Here is a 20866-nt window from a genome sequence, read left to right as displayed (position 1 = left end):
GGGAGACGCCGCTACGCCGCGCTCAACCGCCTCGCCGCCGTCGTGCCGCCGCAACGCTCGATCACACACACACTCTCACTCTCTCTCTCTCTCTCTCTCTCTCTCTCTCTCTCTCTCACACACACACACACACACACACACACACACACGTACACACACACACAAGGAGATGGTGAAGGAGAAGGTGGAGATGGAGCAAGAGCGGCTTCTATTGCACAATGAGAGAATGAGTAAAAATTAGGTTTAGTGGCTTTTATATGAGCTCACCCCATTCACACTTGGGCGCCCATACTTAGCCAACTAACTCCTTGAATATTCCAGTTAGAGTGCGCCTGTCATCGGCGATCACCCTTACCCTGTTCCTATTGGTCCGACAAGCCCGGTACCTGACTCTAAACAATACAACGTTTATAGATCATAGGGTGTCCGTGTGCCGTGAGGGTTAACAACCACACAATCAAGATAAAGTAAAATGAGCGTGCTACATTTAAAATCCCTAAATGGGGTAAGGATAGCACAAAACTAGAAACAATTATGAAACCAACTCAAATGTCAGCAGAGCTATCTCATTACTATGAAATCAAAATGAGTCTTGAAGAGAAAGATCAAAAAGGGATTTGTCAAGGAACATTGAATTATTTCATAAGAGTCAAATAGACCAGAAATCCTCATAGCCAACCAGTGTAAAGAAACTGGTGATGCCCAAGGGGAGAGCATAAGCAAGCACAAGTAATTCTCAAATTGAGCAATGGACAATAGAAGATTGAGTGGTCTTTAAGGAAGAAGAAGGCACGCGTATGAAAATGAGCCTCCATTGCAATGAACACCACATTGCCCATCTGGAATTTGGTGTTTGTGCTAATTTGAAGCACACCAACTGGGCTACTTCTGATACCCAAGAATAGGCTTTTCAGCCATGCCAATTATCCTTGATTTTCACAAGGAGTTAGCACCATGGAGATCATTAGTTTTATGCCAACTAGGTTCATAGTGATTGCCCAATCCAAAACAACACTTGTTAGCCACAAAGAAAAGACAATGGCCAGTTGCATCTAGGGTAGAGAACCCAATAAAAGGAGGAGTTCCAAAACTAGGACAAAAGATAAATCTATCCTATCTTTTTCTTTATTTCAATACTTGATGAGGTCAACATTTTGTATGAAAATATTTTCACGTTAGCTATCGTTCCACATAAATTGGATTCACAATCATGGAATATCATAGGAGATTGGACGCCATACAATTTGAGCGTCCCCAAACTGGCTCTTGTACCCTACAACATCATTTACTATACAAACGCCTTTTTGTGCCAAGGCAAAGACCACCCAAGCTCCCATATTTGCCAAAGTAGTTGGGAAATCACATTGATCCAATGCAAACTATTCAAATTTAAGGAGTTGCTAGGAATGGCAATTTGAGGATGCTAAGATATTCGTCTCATCATTTTTTCCAATCATCAATAAGACAAAAAACATGGGGTCACCCTGATTAAATCTTCAACATATCTACCAATGCAAGGTATGCCAATGGCTTAGGGTTGCTTTTCCGCTACAAAATCCATAAGCAAATCGAACACAACAAAAATTTTAACCCCGCTTTTTCCCTTGGAGTAAACTTTTCCATTGCCAATAAACACAAAGGCTTGGTCACAAAAGATTCCAAAATTTTAAACATAAAAGCATGAACATGAGTAGCTAGCAAACTTAGCGTTGGTGGGAAATGTATGCGATAAGGATAAGTTGCATAATAGGTAAGTACACTAAATGGTGAGGGGGTGTTTGTTAGTGCCTTTGGGCCCTTAAGTAAACTGTGTGACCTTGCAATCGTGCCTCTAACAATTCTACTCGCCAAACTTACACCATATCATCACCCTCTTTCTAGTGTCATTAAGCAAGCTCGCCGGGTGGTTTTCAAACTTTGGAATTAGGCCCAATATGGAGACCATGCTTTGGACTCTACTCAATTCTCTGTTGCTCTGAGATTTGGAAACCATGTTGTTTTGGTTTTTTGCCTTCAATGCTCAATCTTTCGAAATATAAAATTGCAAGAGACCAATATTTTTTGTGACATGTTCAACAAAATCAAGGAATATGGTGGGTCTAAGGATAATAGTTTCGGATCATTCAACCTAATGTTGCTCTTGGATATTTATACCATGATGATGTTCTTGTAGGTTTTGTCTCTTAAACATCTTCTCTACTAGAATCTATTATTATAGAAATTGTTATGGAGTAGAAGAAACCTTCTTCTCTATACTAATAGGAGAAAGTTTCAATCATTATCTACTTTTGTACAAAATTATACAATTACAATCACAATCTTTGGCCAATTGGCTCCTTGAACTACCTTGAAGTGTTTCGTTCTTTTGTGTTATATTTACCAATAGTAGGTGTACACTTGTACCTATACAAAATAATGAACTTCAGATGCATGGGCACTAGACATGAAGACATAGCATAAGATGAACACCTTTTATTTCCAAAGCCATCATATAGACATAAATATTATCATACATCATGTTGTCTTAAGTCAACGTGGAGTTTGCAAGGGTTGAAGATGTTTTAAACAAACCTTGTCATCTGTTAGTAACACATACCACAAACACAACACTACTCACTAGGAGTTCTGAACATCTTCAAAGGCGTTAATGTTCAACAAGTTGTAACTACTTTGCATCTCTCATCTTCAGAGGCGATGATTACATAGTTGCAAATGAATAGACTTCTCAAATACATGCTCACACTAGTTGTCTATATCATATAATGCTTCAATACTCCAAAAAAACTTTCAAAATAGTGCAAGTGGTAGTGCATTAATGCACTTTCCACCTATATGCTACTAAATTAGATACAAGTTACAGACCTCAATAGCTGACAACCGTTAGTTCATCCTTGGAGGGTGGTCGACACTACTAGGGCACAACATTACTAGACCCTATAGCTAGTAGAAAATGCAAGAAACAATTTCTGCAGTTTGCATGATATTGTGTTGCTTGCAAACTCACAAATAAGTTGTGGCATCAAGAAAACTTGAATTGACTTGGACACTCTACAAAAACTGTCATTTAGAAATGACGATCATGCAACTTGTGTACTTGCACTTGACACGTATACCTTCCGCTAAGGTGATCGCAAAAGACATAAGACAAACAAGATGGCACTACAAAACTCAAAACAAAATTGGATCTGGATACACAACACAAAAATTAACAAGGTGAAGGTTCACGTAGGCATTCTCAAAGAATAAAAAGAAAGTCATGTCATTGAAGGCCGTGAAAAAAAAAGATGCATCGACAAACTCCAATCAATAATGAAAATAATAGAATTTGAAATGTCCACCTAACCCTCTTCTCCTCTTAAGGCTTCTTTTTGAAAACCAAAAACTCGAACTAGTTACTATCCTAAGGGAAATGAAAGGGTCCCTGTTTGTTCCAGTGCAAGCAAAAGGAACCCAAAGCTGACATGTTGTGGACTTTTCACAACTGTCCTTGTAAAAGGCACACTGACAAAGAGACCATTTACCTATAGTATTCTTTAGATAAAAAAGGTTTGCAATAGATAATTTCTGCCACTATTCAAATAACCCTGCTATGAAAGATAAAATTGACCAAATGTTGCACCAATGTCGCAAGTTACAATTTGCATGCGATGCAGCCGCTTGGCAATTTCATGTTTGCAGAAACAAGATATGAACCTTGAGCCTTTATTCAGAATCTTTTAAGTATCTACAATGTAGAATTGTACAGAATACAAGCTCCAACAAAAGTACAATGTAGTCAGAATAATGACAACTATGATCATCTCTATATAATACGAAGCCCCTACATGTAACATGGCAATGATATGCAAGCCCCATAAAACAATGGTATATATCACCACAAAAATCATGCTTGACAATCACGGCAGCTCTCCTGATGACCACCACTGGACCATACACAAAGTGTTCATTATGAAGGCCCAACCCGTCAACTGCACATGCACACGATTAACCACAGCACCCACTTCGCTGGGGATCTGTTCTGCCACCTGCACTTGTGCCTGTTGCACCTCCATAGCCAACCTTGATGCCATATGACTGTCATAAAACCACAGCATTAAATACACTTGGCTGAGAAATCATGATCATGAATGTAATCTTACGGTCCAGGGGGGCAAAACAAGCAAGACTCCACATGTAATCTATTCTCAGACCTTTAAGCCTATGAAACCTGGCCCCATACAAGAAATTCAATTTTATAGAAAAGATGATACTTACATTTAGAGCCTACATCTCCAGTTGTCACAGAATTCTTGGCGGGGGAGAGATTAGGAGTTGGGGATCGCCGTTGCTCTCGGCCATTAGACCCCCCCCTCTGACATAGGGGTGAACTGGGGATAAACTAGGGATGTCGGTAAGCAGTTACCTCTAATTCACCGAGGGGATCAGACAGTGGATAGCACCCGGGATCCGCAACACCTAATCCTGGCATTTGTTCGCATTTGGTCTCATGGACAGGCTTCCTGATGCCTCACTGTCCACCACGCCAAGCCATGGCTAGCATGTTGAGCTGACTCTATTGTAGAGAGGGTATGCAACTATCATCTGCCTGGGCATGCATGGCCTGCTAGAGGCTCACAAAGTGCTAGGCTAAGTCCTATGCTAAACTAGGACTAACGCTAGACTGAAGCAGAAGTTTGTCCACGTGGCGCAACTGCAGTGCGCACATGACATTCCCCCTGTCAGAGGTGAGACACAACTGCCGAGCTTCCTTTGGATGCTTTTTGTACTCCAGATGCTTGTGGATGCATATACCAACGAAAACTCCTCCAAACTTGTGGATACTACAGATGTAGGTATTGCTGCGATGTAAACACCGACCATACGAATCACTAGATAGCCGTACTACTATCGCAGAATACTAGCCTTGATGATGATGACTGCCTTGCAGCAAGTACAACCACTCGCATAGAAAACACTGCGGGTGAAGATGAAAGGTAAGGGTGCTCGGAGGTATTTCCAAGGGTTGCTTGTTGACAGAAGTGGATGCACGCTACATGCAAAATGCAGAAGAGGGTGAGGGGTCCTTGCACCAACTCCTTCCATATCCGCATAGGAGGCAAGTAGATCTTGAATACAAGTAGATCTTGGTATTCAAGATCTGGATTTTCGTCTATCTCATGTCGATACTCGTCCAAAGACATAGTGATGAAGACGGGAGCGCACCCGATGCGCAATGGACTAAGGGTGGCAGTGGCTATTAAGTCTGGGGTCGGGGCGCGAAGCTTCTTTTGAGGGAAAAAACTCAGAGAGGTTCTTTGGGTTCTAGGTTCTACTTGGGTTCTTGTGGTTCTTCCCTTGAGTTCGCGAAGCCTAAGCACGCACATAGCTCTGATACCAATGTCAACCTTCAAGTCCAACGTAAGTGTTTACTGATTTAGCTCGATCTAGTACTTTGCACAAACACAAGGTTACTTTACTTCACTTGAAAGGAGAAACTGAACTGAACACAATGAAGAGGAGAGAGAGAGAGAGAGAGAGAGAGAGAGAGAGAGAAAAGAGAGACGATCAAGCATGTCGGGTCACAACCACGCTCAAGGGCCCCTTGCTCTGTTGCCAGAGCAAGTACTTGCTTGTTATTACTTGCAAAATGCTGATACAATGGTCCTAAATGCCGACATCTTGAGATGTTGATGGGTACTTGCTAGAGATGCTTTGTACTACCGAGATACGGAGGGGTACTTGCTATCAATGCTTGGTACTAAGGCTGAATGCTGAAAATCTAATGATTCCGAGACCGACTTCTGCAACTTAGTAGCTCATGTTGAAAGCGCTGATTTGCTGGCTGAATTGTGCTGATGCTTCATGCTGAAAAATGCTGGCTGATGAGGCTACAAAACGCTGAGGTGCCGATGATGGCTAGGCTGGCGATGAGGGTGTTGCGGGTACGGCAGGGTACTACTGACATATGCTTCTTCTGCTTCTTACCTTCGGAGGAGAGCCCCCCAAATCACCTATATAACTCCATCATGCTGGGTCGAGCAGTCACAAACTGAGCCCACGACCTTGAAAAATTTATGCTTAAAAAAGTCACTTATTATTATTAATGAAGTTAGAGATTATCCACACCTACATGCTGAACTGACTGTACTGTGCAAGAGAAGGTATGGAACTATGATCTGCCTGGGCATGCATGCTAGCGGCTCATAAAGTGTCAAGCTAGGACCTATGCTAAACTAGGATTGACGCTAGATTGTAACAAAAGAATGTCCACGTGGCGCAACTGCAATGCAAACATGATAGAATGGGGGATCAACAAGGTTGTATTGTATGTACGTACGGATCCTATCCGTATACTATATTTGTACTATACAAATCCATATCGTACGGATAAAATACCTATGGTTTTCTTTAAATAAAATACAAATATTGAGGCCCAGTTGTCTGCATGAGTTCCCTTAAGTGGGGCGAGGGTTTTTCCACCCCTTTTACTAAGGTTTAAAGTTGAATTTAGTCTAAAAAATAACTAGGGAGTCTCTGCAGGTAGTGTAGAGGTGCGGGTAGTGTAGAGGGGGCGGAACACTAGTTTAGGGTGTAGTCTTGCCAATGAGCATTAATCAATTGTTACTTCATCATGAGGTCACACATTGTCTTCAAGTACAGGTACATGGGAATAGGTAATGTGTAATTGTAAGAATAGATGTCGCAAGCGACAAGTCATTTGATTGATGTTTTGGGTAGTTAGGTCTTTTCAATCAGCTATAGAGTGATAGTTTATAAGTTTCTATTGCAAAATTCCTATTTTCTCTATTTTGTAAGGTTTTTTTACCAATGGTGCATATTCTTACATACCTTTAACCTTAATCCATACAAGACTACATACCTTACATACCGTGTGTGTGTGAGTGTGTGAGAGACGAAGTGAACCTGTTGCAAGTGTATGTAAGTGTACGGGTGAGTGTGTGTGTGCGCGCGCGCCCGTAGCTAAGGAGGAAGTGGTGTACGTGTGCGTGTGTGTGTGTACGTGTGTGTGTGTGTGCGCGCGCGCGTGTGAAAGGGACTATGTGCGCCTGCATGAAAGGGTGTGTGCTCTGTAGGTGAAACTAAGGGCTGCTGCGGGCAGTGTGGAGTGCACTGTATACACACCAGCCAAGGCAGCACCAATCGCAAGGGCAGTAAATCGAAAGTACGGGGTGCAACTGCAAGGAAGCAGACAGTTTGCGATGAAGGGAACCCAATAGCAAGCGATTAATCCGCGTCGACGGTAGATTCAACAAGGGATTAATCCATGTCAGTAGTGTATTAAGCAACACATGCAAAGGGTTATGCAGCATGCAAGCGAGCATGCGAAGAAGAGAGCTCACGCGTAAGCTCTCTCTCTCTCTCTCTCTCTCTCTCTCTCTCTCTCTCCCAATCATGAGGAGAAGCCATGCATTGCGTACAACAATGGGACACTTGGAAGTTGTTGAGAGTTGTAAGTACCTTGGCCTTGAGGTTCGGCCAATCCCAAGTGGCATGAATGTGCTATGCATCGTTTGGAAGCTGAGAAGATGGAGGCTGAGAAGAGAGCGTATTATGCATTTGAGAACATGTTAATGCGGGAAATGTCAAATGTTGGGTTCTCAAAAAGTAACGTTTTGACACATTGGTGACAACGATTCTTCTTTATGGAGGTGAAGTGTGGGGCGGGAGCATCTCAAAGTCTACTTGGAAAGAGTTTGAGGATGTCGAAAAGCGTTTTCTTATAAACTTTCTTCAAGTTAAAACACAAACACCATATGCTTCTTGAGTCGAAATCTCTTCCAATCGAGGTTATAGGCAGATGCATCAAAACCCCTCACATCGACTTCTTATAATTGCATGGGAAGCAAGAAAAAATGTTCAAAAGACGCATAAAAGCAAGATCTTGTGCACAGGATGGATGCAAGACATAAAGAAGTGGTTTGGGAGATGGGACGCATTACACTTGCTACACGATGCCTCAATAGACGAATGAAGCTTTTCTACAACGCCAATGTATTACCACTTGGGAGGAATCCGGCGGGTCACGCTTCATACATTACACCACCGGTATTGCTCCCAACTACAAGCCCATGTTCCTCGTTGAAAGAGGAAACCGCACTCACCCTTATATGCTTGAGCCTATCACCTCGTCAGCGATACCCACTATCACTTCCATTCGGCTTAGCTCCCACACTCTGAGACAAGGCATTGGGGCACTGGAGAAGAGTCAAATCGATTGTGCACTTTATGCTCACTGCAAGTTCGAGAGTCTGAGTACCACATACTACTAGAGTGCTCAGCTTTTAATCACATCCAAACTTGCTTCGCTCACATTTTTAGCCACAATGTGGGCTCTCCATTGCGACTCTCATCACCACAATTCTCGAGCATTGAGAATCACTTATCAGCCCCACACATACTACTTCACATGTAGCTTTGGTCCCATAGGAACTTCGAGGACGATAATAAAATCTCTCTCTCTCTCTCTCTCTCTCTCTCTCTCTCTCTCTCTCTCTCTCTTCACACATCCGTTGATAAGGCATAAAAAGAGAAAGGACAAGTGCAGGAAACATTTTAAAAAAATCAGCTCACCTCATTTGATACATCGAAAATTCCCTGTTCTATCTTTTTGTAAATTTTTGAAGCTGTATTAATGAAGGCCTACAGAGTCACAAATGAAAACGCCCAATTAGAAAGCTTATAGTCTTAATAAGACTCCTTGTAAGATAATTGACAAATGAGATTTCAATTAGAGAAGAAATGAAGAGCTACCTCTTCCACATTTTGTGCTGTCTTTGCAGATGTTTCCATGAAAATAAGGCCGTTTTCCTTAGCAAACTGCTGTCCTTCTTCAAAAGTGACAGCTCTCCTATGAGCAAGATCACATTTGTTCCCTATAAGCATGATAGTCATGTTTGAATTGGCATGATTACGTGCATCTTCCAGCCAGCCTGCAAGATGGTTGAATGTCTCTCTTCTGAAAAACCACCACAGCATTCCTTAAATAAATCATGTTGTAATGACTCATATTTTGAGACCAGCACTAGAGATAGATGTTGACTTCTGCCTCAAATTTCAAGGCTGGCCCTAAAACAGACTTTGATGCAGGCAAGCGTGCAAGATAGACAACCAGGAAACAGACACAACAAAAATTAACAGAAACATGGGGAGATCATTTGCAGAGACTAATAGCAGGTACTGGAAGAGTACTTATTCTGCAGAGAATACATCAGTCTAAATTTTAGAACCATCATTATATTGTTTACATCTGTTATTAAAAGAGCACAATACTTTGAATCAATTGGCTAGATGATCAATCAGGTACAACATCCAAGTATGAATCAAGACACTCCCGATTACCAGGTATAGGTTTTGAGCCCAAAGGCAGCTTCCCATACAAGAAGTGAATCCCATGACACTTATAAATTTGCTACCCACTTGGCTGGGTTAATAATGCCTCTGGAAAATTTGAAGTCTTTCATGTCTATCTTGGAAATCATTCAAGGCATTAGTTACAGAAAAACTAAAAGGAAAATTTTCCTACATAAAGCCCATCTTGAGACAATCTTTACGTAGGCTCTAAGGAAAATATTCCTCACGTTTTGGATCCTATTTGTAGGAAAATAGGGATGTTCTTGTAGACAACCAAAGTAGAATTTGAGAACAGTGTTCTATTTAGAGGATGTCCATATATTAATTCCAAGAAGAGAGAGACTAGATTCTGACGAAATACAATAAACCACCCCCCACCCCCCTCCTTTTTTCCCATTATCATGCTCAAGTAGTTCATAGGTTACCATCACTCTCTAGAGCATAAGGGGTATGTATTATAGAATCTCAATGTTTTGATAAACTGTACAGGGCTACAGGCTCTACATGGAAAATTCATAAGCTCCTGACAACCTTTAGCAAAATCAGAAAAAAGAAGCTCGCTCCTAAACAAGCTTCATTGGGTGAGTCCATGAAGGAACAAAGAGGAGAGAAAGAGGATACAAACACTGAGATTCGAGAGAACCTTCGTCTTTGGACTTTGCTTTGCCTTTGTTGTTGTTAGATTCCTTGAATTTGGCTTTATTTTCAGCAATCAACTTCTTGCAACGATCTCATTTCACAGAACTTTCTTTCTTTTCTGGCGAGAAAAGGGGCAGTATTATGTGTACATAAGAGACCTCTAGGGATGCTCAATGGCCTATCACCCAGAGAAGTACAAAAGCAGTGCAACAATGTGTAAACATCAAGGTGGTCTATACGATGAGTGTAAAATGAGCCATTGTGGGGGTGCACAATGCATGTGATGTGGGCATGAAAAGAACTGACAACCTCGCCCATGTGTGAAGAAAGACACATCAACACTGCTCCACTGCCCTGGAGGAGCTTGTTACATCCCCAAACATCAGGATGGGCGCCTGAGCTATGTCGGAATTAACTCAAAAGAGGCAAACTCGACACATGGCGGCTCCAGATGCACTTGCCAAGTCTGCAAGAAGAGGGGGTGCCCGTTTTGAGAGAGGGCTGATTTTGCTCTTCAAGTGACTACAATGTGTGTGTGAGCGGTGGGTGAAAGTGATCACAGCTTCAATAAAAAGCTTGCCTTCTCCCTTGCTCTATGTAGCGCGATGATTTGCTCTCGCACATCTCTCTCTCCCCTTTGCACATATGGTAATGCCCCACTAGTTGGACTTCTCAAATGACCATGTACAATTCCGGGGTTTTATGCACGTTTGCCAAGGCAAGAGCCTTCTGAATAGGAACCGGGTTAGCTAATAGCTAATCCCCCTCAGGTGGTACGCACAGTTCCATCGCGAAGGATTGCAATAACGGAGAGTTTTCTCGCATGAAAACTCGTCCGTTTCAAAGGGGAATTGTCACATTGTGTGCAGGAGCACCAAAGACGCATGACGTGTTCGCTCCGCCCAAGACGATCCAAAACAGAAAATTACAGCGTGCTATATTTTTCTGCAGGTTTAGGGTTTCGCACCTAAACTACAGGACAACGCTAGGGAAGCCTCGGAAAAGCCTCAGGATGCTTAAACAGGGTTTTGAGCACCTGACAATGTCAAAACAGGGAATTCCAGCATGCTGAAATTGACTTGCAGCTCATTGGAAAGCTTCCTAACCGCAAGGGAAAGTGTCCTTGACGTGTACTTTAGACCTACAGAGGTTTTTGCGCCGTTATACTGGCAAAATTGGGTCAAAAACCTGCAGCCATGGGCAGGTTTGGGACAGCTTGGTGACAGTTAGGTGAAAGCGTTCGGATCGTTTATTGCAGTAAGAATAAAGAAATACCGAAAGGGGCGCCAGTCTTTGGGGCCTACAGGGTGTCGCTGTTTGCTTGGTAGCACTCTAGCTGCCAAGCCGTGCTTTGTTTGAAGTGTTAATTCCAATCACAGGTTTATTCGTGAAGTTTTCCTCTGTGTCATAAAGTCAAGGAAAGTTATCAAGTAAAGAATCGAGTGAAAGCTAAAGTCTACCGCCCCATGGGCCGGTTTCAGTTTCCCAAGGTCAAAGTCCAAGTCTTCTGTAGTTGTGCTACAAAATATGTGTGTCAGGTCACTTTTAGTGAGTTTACATATTTATTAGCATTTTAACCAATTTTTGGGATCGTGGGGTTTTCCAAGCAGGTAGGGCAATTTCCCAACTGTCCTATACATGCACGATGCCCTCCCTTGTAGTGCAGAGATCCAACGCTTTGGACACACCCTCCCTCTAGCATTTTTCTCTCTCTCGTGTTTTGATGTACGCGGCCTCTCTAGCGTTCTCTCTCTCTCTCTCTCTCTCTCTCTCTCTCTCTATATATATATATATATATATATATATATATATATAATTACAATATATATATATATATATATATATATATATTGTAATTATATTTTGTTCTCCTAGATTAATTTATTTTCGTTAATCTAACTTTGTATCAGATACACCGCATTGTAACTTTCTGATCTCATAGGTCACTTTGGCCTTTTGAAGATGTTAATATAACATTTCATTTCTCTCTCTCTCTCTCTCTCTCTCTCTCTCTCTCTCTCTCTCTCTCTCTCTCTCTCTCTCTCTCTCTCGTTTTCTCCCAGCGATCTCTCTCCCTCTTGCTAGCGCTCCCTCTTCCCGCCGTGTACACACCCTCTACAATGTGTCATTGCCTACAGGTTGTTCCTGTGCCCGTACGGTGGGCAGTTCATGCTAGGAGCTCTACTATGAGGAGATTTATCGTGATAGATTCGAGATCCATAGGCTACCTAATCCCGAGAGGAGGTTTGATCGCGGTTGTAGACAAGTTCATCACCCGATTCACCCTTTTCTGCCGCTGCACCTTTGACACAGCCTACTTTGATTTGAACCATTTTACCGATGCGCTACATCAGCAGCTTCAAATCAGTCAACTGCACCTCCGCAGAAAAAATCAAGGAGAATGGCAAAGGCAAAGCTTCTCATGCAAGGATCATCAGGAGACTCAACTCTATGATTGCCATCAGACCGACCACTTCCGCAATGACAAGGATTTCCCTTAGTAGGATCTCGGAGGTGAATGTTCTTTCGTTTATTGAAATCTCACTTGATTTCTCTCTCTCTCTCTCTCTCTCTCTCTCTCTCTCTCTCTCTCTCTCTCTCTCTCTCTCAAAAGAGGCGTTGCTAGACAGATCCTCGCTTTGGTGAGATTTGGCGACGAGTCCAAGAAGGATTACGTAGCCCAAAAAGCAATGGCGGTCTCGACACCCATCGTGTCACGTGCACATCTAATCCTATGTGCATGTGGACAAGTTGCGACTCATACTTCTAGGGTTTAGGACAGCCTAGGAAGTGTTTTGGCACCCTTGTGAGTCTGTACGCAGGACATGCATGTCCAAGCACTTAAAATTAGTTGCATACCCTCTGATTGCACGTGAACATAGCCAATGTCTGCTACGTGTAGGCATTGGGGAGTGTTCACATACATTTGTATTAGTACTCAGCCTAGGTATTTATCTGCACATGAATCACCTCTTATTAATAGTTCATCAACTTATTAATAAGTGAAATTTTAGCATTATTTTACAAGGCCGTGGGGCTCAATCCGGTACTCCTCGACCCAGCTTGCATTCCCTATGTAAGTGATCCCAAGAATCACTTTTCCAACGCAATTCAGTACCCTCAATACCAGTACCCAGTACCCGGCAATACCATCAGCATCCACGGCGTTTTTGCATCAGCGTTTTAAGCCATGACGAGCAAACCATCAGCGTTTTCAGCCATCAATTGCAGATTGCATCACCGTCAGATTTCAGCCCTAGCATTTTTCAAATCTGCAGATTTCAGTCATTGTCCGAGCGTTTCCAGATTCAGCCCTCAAATCAGCCAGCGTTTCCAGATTGCAGATTTCAGCCATGGTCCACGCGCCAGATTCAGCCCTCAGATCAGCCAGCGTTTTCAGTTTTCAGCCCATCGCCGACATTGACGATAGCAGATCAGCCCATAGCCTTGTCGCAGTTGCAAATCCTATTCAACATACCTAGCATTTTGCATTTTTGCTTTTTTGTTTTCTCCAAATCCCAAGCATATCATCGAGAGCATTGGTTGCACATTGAGAGCATTTGTTGCAAGTGTTCAATGCAGTGCGCGAACACAAATTGGTGATTAACACAACGAAGAGTGAGTTCTTTCTATCAGAAATACACTTTTTGGTACACGCTATTTCTATTAAGTGTTAGCATGGATCCAACTAAAGTGGCAGCCACATGAGATTGGCCTACATTGAAGAATGTACATGATATTCGTAGTTATTGAGATTGTATTGTTACTATACTCAAATCATGAGACTGTTTATTGAGACTACCTTGTTGCACACGAAAGGGGTACCACTCTGTTCTGCCCCCATCACAAGAGGGGGGACCTAGTCTATGAGACCATCACGATGGGTGTGGAGTGTCCGGACATACATAGTGTGATCGTGGCCAATCACTTTTATAAAAGGAGGCCAAGGCCTCATTTGTAAGGGATGACCTCCACAGAGTGCCAATGGTCGGCCTATGAGGCTCGACTAGCATGAGGTCACCTCGAGGGGGTGAGGTTGGGTGGTGTGGGACCCCCGAACTTGTAGGTGCACGCGCACGTCCTTGGACGCTCGCCCCAGCTAGGGGGTATTGTCGGATGGTGACTAAGATTGGGTGGAGAGTCCATGCAATACAGATAGAGCCATACAAATAATGCCGCACTTCTTCAAACATTGACTACGGCATGAAGCTCTCTCTTATACGTTGGATAACACATGTCAACATTAAAAAGCTTCTTGCTCTCTCTCTCTCTCTCTCTCTCTCTCTCTCTCTCTCTCTCTCTCTCAAGTTGTTTTGAAGAGAGAAAGTGTTTGCAAAGTTTTGCACATAATAGTTATCTTCGTGTTTCCGTCCAATCCCTTGTTGAAATTGATTACAGCGTGACACAGGTTCGCAGCAAAATGTGTTGACAGTTTTAACAGAGTTTCTCTTGGGCATGTAGCTTTGTAATAGTTTCTTTTGGGCCTTTATTATGCCTTCAAGTATGAGCCTTGGGGCAGTTCTAGTAGATCACAGCATGGTTGCACATCTCTTGAGTGACTCTTCAGCAGTTACGTTGTGGGTTACTAGATTAAAAAAGAAGTATCAAAAGCGACGCTCGACCCTAGGGCCAATTTGGTTTGTGGGTTACAAAATTTAAAAAGAAGTATCCAAAGCGCACCAGACTTTAGGGCCAGTTTGGCCAGGAGAAATTAGCAGCAAGGGAGAAGGCCATGATCAAGGACTATTCCCTTAAAGATGGGCATCCATTCTATAAGCATCGACTTTATATCCCTAGGAATTCAAACTTGAAGGAATTAATCTTATTTAAAGGACACAACGCTCCAACAGCAGTCACCCTGGTTACTATGAGGAGGAGCTATTCTCGGCTAGGATGAAAGGAAATGCACTTAGCTACATCAACCAATGCCTATCTCGATTGATTCCTGTAAAAGCAACTTATACAGCATCAAATATAAATCAATTTGGAAGTGGAACTCAATCTCGACTACAAGTGTGATCTTCTCTTTTTCACGTGAGCTCCATAGGATTGTTGTTGATAGCTCTCTTGCTGAATTTGTCAGTGCTTGTCAATTGTTTTTGTAAGCCATTCTTTGACTTGCCATTGTGTAATGAAGCTTTGTTGTTGCCCTTGAAGATAAGAGTTTCTCTTGACAAGCACGTGAAGACTTGTAGTTGTTGCTCTTTGACAAATGATATAGGTAGCAATTTCCTTATGGTTGGTATTTGATGTAGAAGAAACATATGCAAGAGGATTAGGGTCATTAGGGTCTAAAACCTAGATGACCAAAGGAAAAAATCCCGGTGGGAAAAAAGTGCCTTTGGTATGCGCTCTTATTGAAGTTGAGTAGTTGGACCTTAAGTACTTGTTCATGCATGGTGAGTGCTTGCAAGTGTTTGCTATTTCGGTTCAATTCGATGATTGTTGCAATGACGTATCACCTTGCCAATAGCTTGCCGGTTACAACAAAAGCAAGGCACACAAGAAAACATCTAAAGAAGAAAAACTAAATCACCTTATTTATATCTAAATGAACAAAAATAAAAAGATTAAAACAAGGAAAGTATTTACTTGAAAAACGCTTTTAGAAAAGCTTGAGCAAAAAAGTTAGAGAACCTTACTTGACCAACAAGTTTAAACAATCACAACAAGGATAAGAAAGCACAAAAATTTAATCCAAGAATTCCGACTCCACATGAGCACACAAACACGACAAAAGAACAAATACTTAATCCAAATGTAAGCTAAAGACTAAAATGTGAAACTACTACATACCAACCTAGAATAGGCAAAACATAACCAAACTCGTACGATGTTGAAAAATTGACAACATGCGACCTTGAATTCACTGCTTCTCCAAACATGAAGTATAAGATCATCACCTTTAACATGCATAGCCCAAACAACAGCGATGACATCTCTACTCACATTATCAGTGCCCAAGGCTAAGTGCAGGTTTGTATAGAGTTCATTCATGATTAGAACAACGTACGCTAAAAACGAGCTAAGTTTCTCAAGAGCGTAGTTCTTAGCGGCCGATTTTGACAAAGTTTATTCACTTAACTTTAAATAAGTTGAGTATGTCATCCTTTGATCACCTTGAGTCTGATGGACAAACAAAAAGGATGAGACAAACATTAGAGGATATGTTGAGAGCATATGTTTCTCATTGGCAATCTGATTGGGAAAGGTACCTTCAACTTTGTCTATATTAGTAGCAAGCATTCTGCTTCAAGATTTAGCCCATTCATGGCTATGTATATATTTGAGCATAAATCCCCTATTGCTATCGGCTTAGACAAAGTCAAAGATCGCCAAGCTTGCGATTTATGCAAAAAATGCTACAACTGACAAAGGATAGTAAAAGGAACAACTCGTGATTGGATTACTGCTGTAATCACCTACCAGACAAATGACTCGCCAGAAGTTGAAAATCGCAACTAAAACACTTGAAAACAACCGAAAACATTACACCTGCACTTTGTAGGCAACACGAGAATGGCGGAGTCCCGCTCCAAAGAGTATTGGCCCTCGAGTGGAGCAATCTTGTCGGTATTTCTTTATTATTCTTCAAGAGAATTTACAATTGTGCAATCTAGCACTCCCAAATTCTAAGAGTTTACAAAGAGTATTGGCCCTCAAGTTGAGCGCCCTTGTCAGTCTTTCTGGTCTTTCTTTATTATTAATCAAGAGAATTTACAAATCTCTGCATTTTATGACATAAACTGCTCTTGTAACTGGCACCCAAGAAAGCATGAGCTGCAATGTCATCATTATCCGTACGATTCCGCAATTTGCAGCCTGATTTATGGTGCCATATGCGGCCGATTTTGCGGGCAGTTGTTTGCTGCTTTGCTGGCCACCTTTGCCTACTTCATGCGTGACCAGTTGCCACTACTATCACATTGCCACGTCACATAGTTACACAACTACTTATGCTAACCAAAAGGTCTCCAGGGACTCTTGGTGTCAAGGATTCCAAGTTTATGTGAACAGTAAAGCATTATAAGCTTCATGATTCATCACAGAGAAAATAGGGCTGTAGCCTACAAGTTGGCACTTCCTTCAGACGTTATGTACATCCCATTAAAGAGGCAAATCTGATAACATTGTGCCTATTGAGAAAAGTGTTTGGGAAGATACTCTGAATATATTTCTCAAAAATCCAGAGACTGTTTTGAATCAACATACTTGGCACGCTCACGGAAGTACCTATGACAAGTACTTTAGACATGTGAGCCCTTCCCAGGAGGAAGTAGAGGAGTGTGAAGGAGCTATATGTACATCAAGGAGGCGTGCGTGAAGAGTGTAAAATGGACCAATAGTACCAAGTGATGTGGCCCTGGTCCATGTTTAAAAATACTGAAGTTTTAAGACCAGCACCTCAAAAAGGATCGATAACGCATATAGTTGTTTGTGCATGTATGGGCCATGTAGCCCTCTTCTCTTTTCTGTTCGGCCATCTATAACATGTGTTGCTCATTTGCTAAATATACAATGCATGTGTAGTCTTTTTCAGATGCAGCATGAAATAAATGGTGCCTATGGTCTCATGTCTATTGAGTGAAAGAGCTGTTCATATCAGTGGAGCTTGTTAGAGAAATCCATACAATTTTGTATGTTTTAGGTGGAGTGCAAAGTCATGCGAGTATAGGTTTGTGAACATGTACCCTTAAAAGAAGAGAGGAAGAGCGAGGTACCCTGAGCTACCAAGAACCCATAGTGCAGTCCTTGCTCTCTTGATATGCATGCATGAACATGCACATCACACTAATCAAAGGATGGCATTCTAGTGAATTAAATTAATGACTCATGTTGACCAGCTAATATGAGAATATAAAAATGATATTACCTGGTGATGTCATAAACAAGCAAGGCACCTGCTGCTCCTCTGTAATATGACCTTGTGATTGACCTAAAAGACTCTTGGCCCGCCTGGAAAAAAATTAGCATATTCAAAGTCACTATTAATGCTATAGCAGCACACCAAAAGGACCTTCGAACATACACATGCATTGTCTTTATTCATGAAGCGAAATTAATGAGAAGAATGTCCTACTCATTCTTTACATACGATTGTAGTTTCTTAATGAAAAAAAAAAACCTTGCAACGAAGTTCCTGAACTAACAAAATAGAATATGCTATAAATGCAATGGACCCACGCACAACGAAAAGGGAGTTGTTACATCGCCATAGCACAATTGATCAGCACAAAGGAACTAGCCACATCTTAAGTGAGTCAAAAACAAAGTTTATGTTCGCTCATTAATAATCTACATGTGATCACCACACTTGGACAATAGACCCTAGATAACTCTACCTGCACACCCATATTGGCATTGGGCTGCACAAAGAATTCGATGAAACCTTGCTCAGGACCGATGTGGGCATCAAATTTGGGCCCTAGCACTGTAGATATTGTAACCACATCACAAAGCAAAAGCATCACTAGCAATCTTGGACATGCAAGAGAGAGAAGAGATAAAAAGAAAGAAAGTTCTATAAGCGTCATGTAGAGGCCAAAGTCGACTTGTAGGACTGAAGAAATATATCTTTGTTCACATTACATTAGAGAGAGAGAGAGAGAGAGAGAGAGAGAGAGAGAGAGAGAGAGAGAGAGAGGCTCAAGATTGCACTAATAGTTTTCATTGAATACAAAATTGACAACCATAGGCTCTTATAAACTTCTCTAAATGCATCAGCCCGCTTTCTTTCTACAAACTTCTTGACCTTCTTCCCTTCTTGGTGTTTTTCTTGGTTAACTTTGTTCCCAACTGATAGTCTGATAGGTTAATGATCTGGTGAGCAATGAGTAGCCATCCTGAGCACAGTCGCGAGCATTGGCCCCAAAGTTTCGGTACTTCTTTTATATTGCTTCACAAAGGTACAATTGCCCAGGGGCTCTGTCTCTGCTTCAGCACACGCTGGAATTGCCAGAGTGAGCCCCCAGGGCTCATATTTAAAGGTCCTTGGCCCAAAAGCATCATACATGAAAAGTTGTGACTCCCAAAAGCTCTCAGGCTAGAAATGAGCACCCAAAAGCTGTTTTGCAACTTTTGGGTGTTCCGTCGTACAGTTTGCCACATCAGCAACGCTTCCACGTTTTGCAGGCTGGTCCATACACTTTGCCGCGTTAGCACTTTTTAGGGATTTTGGTCTTTGATCGGTGACATCCATATGGCATAGTTGGATCCCTTTTAATACTCTAGCCCCATGGGGCCTTGCCACATCACTCACTTGTGACATACCCCCCTCTTAAAAGAAGAGTAATCGCCCACGATTAGACCTGCAAAGCAGACGCTACCTTTATGCATACATGCCGATGCCATCATTGCCGAACAAAAAATTCTCTAGCATGCATTACATTATACGGTCATCCTGTCATCTCATCTGCATCAGAGCTCCCCATATTCCAATATAGCAATGTTAGCCATCACACCCAGACTGTGCTCGTCATAGCTTCACAAAATGCTTTACAAATGACACAAAGTTCACATGTGCAAAAATATAACATAAAGACTTCCAAATACAACCAAACACTCCTCACACCGAAGTCTACATCGTTCAAAGGCTTCCAAGTACAACCAAACGCTCCCCAGACCGAAGTTTTCATCGTTCAAAGGCTATATACAACCAAATGCTCACGAGACCACAGACTGTGTCACTCAAAGGTTTCCAGTTACAACTAAACGCTCCCCAGACCACAGTCTCCGTCGTTTAGAGGTCCCAACTACAACTAGATGCTCCCAGGCCGTAGCCTACATCGGCCAGAGGTTCTCAAGCAACAATGAGACCAAAACCAACATTGAAACCATAATCAAACAAACTCAATCGATGACAAGTTCAAACAAGATGTAATTTAAACCAAACAACGTTCAAACAATATTCTCAAACACTATTCAAGATCTCACTCAAAATTCAAACTAGCAATTCTTCTCATTGGTTTTCCATCTCCCATGCTTATAACTCCATGTTCCTCCATCATACTACCTGATGTTTGCAAAAAGCCCAAACATAATTTTGACCCATGCTGCCAAAACCCTAATTTGTTGCTGTCCGATACAAAAGGAGTATGATGATGTGCTTGAGAGCTCGAAGGCACCTCAAAATTGGAGCCACCCTCCACCTCCATCGACGCCGGTTGCTCTCTCAGTCTCGTAATGGTGGAGGGTTCAACGACAACACGTCAGCTTTTCTTCGTCGCTCCATGGCTTCAAACACTGTTTTTCAAGGGTGACAAGCGTGCAAAACCTCACATCTTGGCCTTCTTCATGCAAAAAGTGAGCGCACACTTCGTTGGCACCTACAGTCCTCTTGTAGTTGCAAAGCTTGCAAGTCCAAGTGTCACAAACTGCTACGTCGGTACAGTCTGCCACGTGGCACTGCAACGCAAAATGCGAGTGTCCGTACAACTGCCACATCATCAGTTTTGACACTATCTTGTGTGTGTGTGTGTGGGTTCAGCTTTATTTATTGTCTGTGTCACTCGGGCCCCATCGGACAGGGTCCCATAAGTTGGTGGGAACTCTTCTTTTAAAATAGGCCACTTGGCAAGTTAGTAAAACTTCTTTTGCTGCTTTTGCTTCTTCTACTGCTTCTGCTTAGGGTTTAGGTTTCTTGGTCGAGATCTGCAGGTTGGCTCCGTTCTTCAATGGCTTGACACGTCAACAGTTTCTGACATTCCCCCATAAAGTAATCATCCGCGATTACAACATAATTGCAAAACAAATCAAGTTAGCTCAAAAACTTCCAAGGTCATTCCAAGAGACATTTAGAGATACAATCAATTTCCTCAATCCAGATTAGAGCTCTTAATATCCTAGGTCGTTGGCTCACCAGAAAAATCTCATCCAA

At 42.1% G+C, this 20866-nt stretch overlaps 1 protein-coding gene across 1 annotated transcript in view; it reads right to left on the bottom strand.

Moving 5' to 3' along the window:
* Positions 1-3683: 3683 nt before the first annotated feature.
* Positions 3684-20866, bottom strand: part of LOC147448521 (ras-related protein RABB1c) — a 75955-nt gene continuing 58772 nt past the window's right edge. The window contains exons 4-7 of the mRNA XM_086521091.1: positions 17864-17946; positions 8752-8956; positions 8572-8640; positions 3684-4074 (exon numbers count right to left, since the gene is read on the bottom strand). Of these exons, the coding sequence (XP_086377217.1) occupies positions 3985-4074; positions 8572-8640; positions 8752-8956; positions 17864-17946 (447 nt within the window). The 3' untranslated portion in view covers positions 3684-3984. The remainder of the gene's footprint in view (positions 4075-8571; positions 8641-8751; positions 8957-17863; positions 17947-20866) is intronic.

Source organism: Adiantum capillus-veneris, chromosome 10 (assembly GCF_014529385.1).
Source record: "Adiantum capillus-veneris isolate H3 chromosome 10, ASM1452938v2, whole genome shotgun sequence".
NCBI classification, from domain to species: Eukaryota; Viridiplantae; Streptophyta; class Polypodiopsida; order Polypodiales; family Pteridaceae; genus Adiantum; species Adiantum capillus-veneris.
This window is presented reverse-complemented; position numbering and strand designations above follow the sequence as displayed.